This window comes from Galeopterus variegatus, unplaced genomic scaffold (assembly GCF_000696425.1).
Source record: "Galeopterus variegatus unplaced genomic scaffold, G_variegatus-3.0.2 Scaffold73, whole genome shotgun sequence".
NCBI classification, from domain to species: domain Eukaryota; kingdom Metazoa; phylum Chordata; class Mammalia; order Dermoptera; family Cynocephalidae; genus Galeopterus; species Galeopterus variegatus.
Genome location: NW_007726184.1, coordinates 1,122,331 through 1,129,648, shown reverse-complemented (window position 1 = coordinate 1,129,648; position 7,318 = coordinate 1,122,331). Strand labels below are relative to the sequence as shown.

General features: G+C 50.8%; 1 protein-coding gene across 1 annotated transcript in view; it reads left to right on the top strand.

Moving 5' to 3' along the window:
• The window catches only part of CACNA1C (calcium channel, voltage-dependent, L type, alpha 1C subunit), a 128,390-nt gene that overhangs the window by 87,898 nt on the left and 33,174 nt on the right, over positions 1-7,318 (top strand). Inside the window, exons 22-25 of the mRNA XM_008578333.1 lie at positions 3,226-3,391; positions 3,888-4,015; positions 4,604-4,700; positions 6,273-6,375. Coding sequence (XP_008576555.1) covers positions 3,226-3,391; positions 3,888-4,015; positions 4,604-4,700; positions 6,273-6,375 — 494 coding nt within the window. The remainder of the gene's footprint in view (positions 1-3,225; positions 3,392-3,887; positions 4,016-4,603; positions 4,701-6,272; positions 6,376-7,318) is intronic.

Genomic DNA, 7,318 nt, shown 5'->3' with positions numbered 1-7,318 from the left:
CACACACACACACACACACACACACACACACACACACACACACACACACACAAGAAAAAAAAAAACCCGGTGGGGAGAAGAAGGCATAACAATTACAATTCCTTGAAGTTCGTATAACAAGCAAACAGAAAGGACATTGCTGAGAGGGAGGGGGGAGAGGGAGGCGGGAGGGAGGTTTCAGTAATGGGCCACAATAATCAACCACATCGTATATTGACAAAATAAAATTTAAAAAAATAAATAAATAAAATAGATTTTATCGATTAACCCTAAAGCTGGTACTTGGAAAAAGCCAATAAATAGACAAATCTTCATCAAATCCAATTATTTTTTAAAGACACGTCAGGAATGCAAAAAGCAAAATAACTTCAGGTGTGGAGTGATGTTTAGAATGACAGAGAATTTTATCCCTCTTTTTTGTGGCATCTTGGAGGTGATCAGCTACTTGGAGATGAAGCTGGACATCTTCCCAGGCACTGGCTGCCAGAAACTCATTGAAGTGGGCTGTGAGCACAAGTGTGCCTTCTTTGAGAAGTGTATGGCCACAGAAGCTGCTGCGGACACTCTGGATGAAGAATGGCAGGAGCGTGTGGTCCAATCTGTGGGAGCAATGACAAACGAGATTTCCCCATGAAGTAGGGTGTCCTGACCATGGTTGTGTCCACCTGCTACTGAGCGAGGGGCGTTCCTGTCACAGGCCAAGGAGAGCTGCAGAAACAAGGTGCAGCTCCACTGGTGCTGCACTGCGGATCCAATCTGAGTGCTCTCGATGTGGTTATTGCCGAAAAAAGGGGAGAAGAGTGTTCCCGGACTGACAGAGCCTACTGTGCTTTGTCACCTAGCGCCCAAAAGAGCTAGCAGAACCTGCAAACTTTCCAGTCTCTCTGAAGGAAATGACATCTGCCAGTATCTTGTGAGAAATGTCTACACAAAGCAGGTGGGACACCTAGGACCACAGCAGCCAAGATCCAGCGTCGTGTTACCCCATGCGGCCACAGCACAAAGGCTGCTGTGTCACTCTGAAGAAACAGCACAGTTAGACAGACAAGCAAGAGGCCAAAGAATGTGCTAAACTTTTGCCAAGAAAGTGAAGGAGGCCAAAGAAAAATGCCAGGGACAGATTGCCAAGAGAAGGAGGTGGTCTTCTCTGAGAGCTTCTATTTCAAAGTCTGAGTCCAGTCAAAGATAAGATTTTCTAAGAGCAACATAAATAAGACAAGACCTCAAAAAAAAGAGATTATGACTAAATTTATGCCAATATATTTGAAAATCTAAATGAAGTGGATGCTTTTATATAGGAAAATATGATACAAAATTTTTTTTAAAGAGACATTAAAAAAAAGATTAACTAGAAATTGAAAAGGTAGTCAAAATGACAGCCTTCATAAACACCCAAGGTCCAATATTTTCATTTATAAGATATATCAAGCTATCGAGGAATATATTCCTATGTTATATAAACTTTCCAGGGACAGAAAGAGGTAGACAACCTCCCCAGTCATTCCATAAGGCTAATCAATACCAATAAGAAAAAGAGAAAAAAGCAGAGAGTTATAAATATGAAAATATGTGGACATCACTGTCATTATTTGTAGATACCAGGCTAATCCAAGTAGAAAATCCAAGCAAATCAACTAAAAACCCTTTATAACAATTCACAGGATCAGTAAGATGGAAGACTCACAAAGAAGAATAATCAGTTTCCTCTACTCGTAATAGCTAGTTAGTAAATATAATAGACAAGATCTTATGCTATCACTTTTTCTAGCCAATATTATACTGTAAGTTTTATTCAATGCAATAAGAAAATAAATCAAAGGATAAGAATTGGAAAGAAACAAAATTAAATGCCAAAAAAAATTGACTGCCTGTGTAGAATATACAAGAGAAACTATAGCAACTAGGCACGCTGCCATTGCTGCCCTGGGCCCCACCAGGGTCGTGAGGCATGGAGCCAGGGGAAGCCGAACCCAGCTGCAACCAGGTAAAGAGCACACCAGAAACACCATTTCCACGTGGGTAGTGCACCACAGCCACCGCAACTGCCATGGCTGCCACAAAAGCAGCTAATCTCTATAGCAGCAGTCACAGCCAGTGTGCAAATGACATGCCAGACTCTCAACTGCATTGACACAAGGAGAGGCACCACCAATGGAGAGCAAAAAAGAAGAGGTCCTCTCTCTCCTAAAAGCACACTCCAGAGTAATAGAAGCATCTAATTTCTGATCACAGGGGAGGACTTGATCACTCCTGTCTCAGTACTGGACAGATCATCTAGGCAACAAACCAACAGAGGAACAGTTAACCTATCAGATGGGAGAACAGATCTATGGTTATTAGAGGGGGGAGGAGGAGGGGAAAGTGGGAGGGGGTGGGAAAGGGGGAGAGGGAGGGGAGGGAGATGGATAAGGGGCATAAAGAATAAGTATGATTTGTAACAATGAATATGCTAATAAAAAATTTTAAAAAGAGAAACTACAGATAAATGGTTAAAATAAGAAAGTTCATCAGATCTTCTGTATATGGAATCACTCATTAGTTGCAAACGTATAGAACTTTTAAACTGTACCATTTTTTTGTCTTTTTTTCGTGACCGGCAATGGATCGCAACCCTCAGCGTTGCGCCCGTACCGGACCAGGACCGGCAACGGGATCGCAACCCTCGGTGTTGCGCCCGCACCTCGCTCAGCCAGTGAGCGGCTGGTCTGTATGTGGGATCCGAACCCTCGGCGGGAGCGCCACCGCGCTCCCAAGCAGCGCACTGTAGCAGTGCGCCACCGGGCCGACCCCTAAACTGTACCATTTTGAATGTGCAACAGTATAAAGAAGATACTAGAAATAACTTGACTAAGGATGCATGTGGGGAAATTATAAAATTTTATTGAAGACATTAAATAAGGCCTAAATAGAGAGGTGTGCCATGTTCACAGCTGGGAAAGTTAATATCGTGAAGGTGTGAAGATTCCCCAAGTTAATCTATATTTTAATGCAGTTCTGACAATACCGAACAGGGTTATTCATAGCACCTGACAAGCTGATTCTAACGTGTCTGTGGGATACAGAGGGAAGATGAGTAACCAAAACGGATGGTGAAGGACTCTCCCTCTCTGAGAGAGCAGGACCTTTAGTAACTCCATCTGGAGAGGAGGAAAGGGAAGGCAGCAGAGGGCAGCTGGTCCCGTGAGATGGGCTGCAGGGGTGTTGTTTCTGTCACCTCTTCTGCAGGTGTGCCACCGGGGAGGCCTGGCAGGACATCATGCTGGCCTGCATGCCAGGCAAGAAGTGTGCCCCAGAGTCCGAGCCCAGCAACAGCACGGAAGGCGAGACGCCCTGTGGCAGCAGCTTCGCTGTTTTCTACTTCATCAGCTTCTACATGCTCTGCGCCTTCCTGGTAAGCCGCCACCACGCGCCGCAGTGCAGGCCAGCCTGGGCCTCTGCAGCACAGGCGGGGCAGCCAGCATGGGGAGCCCGAGTTAGCAGGAATGTCCAGCCGCGCTGAGCTGAGGACAGAAAGCCCCAGGCCAGCATTTCTCTTGCCCCTTCTTGGCTCTTGTGGTGACGGCATTGTCCTAGAAGACAAAGGGGCTGTGTGAGGCCTAGAGGGAACTTATGCTTTTTTTCACCTCGCTGAGGAGTGAGGGAAAGGTGGCAGATAAAGTCTCCCTCTGTCCTTGGCAACTCTACCCAGCAGCTGCCCAGCCCACGGGTGGGTTCATCCCACACAGCTCCAGGAGACCCACATTCTGGGAACTGGTGTTCTAAATGGCAGCATGGTATTTAGAAGGGCTGGCTCTGCTGTGCATGGGCATTGGCTGGCCAGTGGAGTCAGGTGGCGAGGGTAGGAGCGTCATCTTGGAGCTCCTCATTGTAGTCACTGTTCTCTGCAGATCATCAACCTCTTTGTAGCTGTCATCATGGACAACTTTGACTACCTGACAAGGGACTGGTCAATCCTTGGTCCCCACCACCTGGATGAATTTAAAAGGATCTGGGCAGAGTATGACCCTGAAGCCAAGTAAGTTCCCAGAGGGGAATAGAAGGGATTGAGTGACCACACCCGTGGAAGAAGTTCAAGATGGGTCAGCACTGGTGAATCAATTGCAAACACTGAACTGCCCCAGACCCCAGGGGAAGGGCCAAGGGCCAGGCCTCTTTGACTAAGTCGAGAGCATATCTGTTATTTCCAGTTGGATGAAGGATAGGAGATCCTCGTGTCAGGAATAATTAGCAAGAGCCCAAGTTACGATATTTAGGGCCAGGTAGAGAAGACTCCATTCCTGCTCAGGTCTAAGGACACCCTCATTCATCAATCACATTTGATTAACACTCAGTAAATATCTTTTGGTCAGGTGGTTAGTTGATTGAAGCAGCAAGTACATACTGAGAATTTAATTGCACTGCTATAATCCTTTCCGCCTTGACCATAGCACTGACAAGAGTATATTGGTTTTGGAGTCCACCGTGCAGCTCCGATTCTGCATCGAGTCTGACCAACAGGGCTGCACTGTGCAGAGTCTCCCTGCAGGTGGCGCCTCTCAGACACGTGCGTCCTGGCTGCGGGCAGAGACCATGGCCCTCTGACTGTCCTTCCTTCTCCTTGTAGGGGTCGCATCAAACACCTAGACGTGGTGACCCTCCTCCGGCGGATTCAGCCACCCCTGGGTTTTGGGAAGCTGTGCCCTCACCGAGTGGCTTGCAAAGTAAGTGGTGACCTGGGTTCATGGGAGAAAGGGAAAAAATATGGGAGGCGAGAGGCCTGTTTGTCTGGTGGCCTTGGTCAGGCCGCTGATCCTTTAAGTGAATGCAGATAATATATCATGTGCCTACAGAAACGGGCCTGAGCCAGGTTATATTTGATCACATCTCCAGCTTTGAGTTCTCAGACTCTGTAAAGGAACACAGTCCTGGCGAGCCGCATGCCCGTCCTGAATAACAGGCCATTCAGCCATCGGGCTGCTCTGCCCAGGCATCCTGGGGGCTTCCGGCCGGGCAGAGGGCAGCAGAGAGACCAGGCAGTGGCTTCAGGGGTCCGCAAAGCCCTGAAACTGAATGCAGAATCACCAAAACACTCACAAATGTTGCCAGGGAGAGGATCCATCACTTCTGTCAGATGAGACAAATGCCTGGGTCCCAGCGCCCTCAGGCCTCGCTGTGGGCTGCCCAAGAGGGTCGTCTGCTTGCCCTCTCCTTTCAGCCCCTCCGCACCACGCCTGCTCCCTGTTGGGACAGTAATGAGCCGAAGCAGAGCTGCGGGCGGTAAGGCCAGAGCACGTGCGGAGAGGGACAAATGCAGAAAGAGCCCTCCTGGGGCAGTCCACTCAGGGAGGTGCAGAACCGCAGAACGCAGAGCCCTCCACTTGTGCCCACTTTATTCCGTGAAAGGTTTTGGGAGATCTCCAAGGGTATAGAAAATACGAGGAAAAGGGCACACATTAGATACGAGGTGACGGCTCAGTGGAGGACGAGGTGGGGGAAGAGTGCAGCTTGGCAGCAGAGATGTCCCTGTGACCTGAAGACAGGCCGGCATGGCCGCGCCTTAAGCTTTCCAGTTTGTGAGATTCACACTTCACAATTCACACTGTTCACGAGATTCAAAAAGATCCAGACACTCAGGAAAACTGTAACCATTCTTGGCACCAAGATGAACAGGAAGACTGTGTGGTCTTATGAGCGGCAGCCTTGGCCACACCTTAGAGCGGACGCTGCAGTGAGCTGCCACTGCGCTGTCTCTCACTGACCGGGCAGGCTGGCGCTGTGGAAGCCCGGCAAGGGTGGGAGGTGAGCGGGCTCCGGCCGGCTGGAAGTAGAGCGCATACAGCAGGAGCACGTACCGCTTCCCCTGCACCACACCTGCCCCTGCCAGCACACCCTGACCTGGGTTTTGCATAGGCGCTGCCTGGCAGGTGGGCGCTGGCAAACTCCTGGAGTGCAGCTGCTCTTTGCTGCCAGGAGAGAGCACACCCATATGCCTGAGCAGACCCTGTAGTGGAGGGAGGTTAGGTGGGCTTGCCATCCTTCTGTGGAGGTGGGATCTAGCGAAGACAAATCCCACCCCTCCCCCACTCTGTGGGGAGGGGGAAGGTACTTGTGGCAAAGCCAGGAATCTGCCCAGAAAGGGTCAGAGTGAACCCTGCTTCACACCCCGCCCGCTCCCAAAGTGGCTCCGCACAGGTGGCGAGACTCCCCCCAGCCGCACACTCCTGCTGTGGGGTCCTGCGGGTCCTGGAAAACCACCTTCTCTAACCACTGGCTCTGCCTCCCTCCCCCTGCAGCGCCTGGTCTCCATGAACATGCCTCTCAACAGTGATGGGACCGTCATGTTCAATGCCACCCTGTTTGCCCTAGTCCGGACAGCCCTGAGGATCAAAACAGAAGGTAAGGGTCACCCATGGGCGCTGGAAGAGCCACTCAGAAGGTCCAGAGCACAGCTAAGGAGGAGCTCAGCAGCCTGCAGTGCACCCGAGACCTTGCCGTCCCACAGTGTCAGAGCAGGGACACAGCCGTGACCTGCAGTCTGGGACGCTAAGGAGCCCAGCCTGCTCATGTGTCCCTTGCCTCTTGAATGGCCTCCTTGGCTCTAGTTTACTTAATTTCAACTGTCACTTTCCATCAAACCCTAGAAATTATTCTGGGTGATATCTTGCAGTCCTAGGGTATAGTTCAAAAACCAGAAGGTGAGCATTACCAGAAGCAGGACTAGGCCCCATCTAAACAGACTTTCCCTGGCTACAGGTGGGTCTCTCAAATGCTCAGCTCTCTTTGTAAATTAAAAAGATGTGTATTGGGGGGCCGGCCCGGTGGCGCACTGGATAAGTGCGCCGCTTGGGAAGCGCGGCGGTGCTCCCGCCCGAGGGTTCGGATCCCACATACAGACCGGTTCCCGCTCGCTGGCTGAGCGAGGCCCGGGAGCAACGCCGAGGGTTGCAGTCCCGTTGCCGGTCCCCGGTCCGGTGCGGGGGCAACACTGAGGGTTGCGATCCGTTGCCGGACACGGAAAAAGACAAAAGACAAAAGACAAAAAAAAAAAAAAAGATGTGTATTGGGAAGACTGTACTGGGAAGGGGACACATTGACAAAAGGTGACTATGGTGGAGGTCATCACATACAATTGTGCATGCCGCGCCTGGCACAGGAGCTCACCAGCCAACAGGTAAGGGTTAAGATCTCACCTGTGGGGGCCGGCCCGGTGGCGCACTGGATAGTGCGCCACTTGGGAAGCGCGGCGGCGCTCCTGCCCAAGGGTTCGGATCCCACATACCGACCGGTTCCCGCTCACTGGCCGTGCGAGGTCCGGGGGGAGCACCACGGCCTGCCGGCG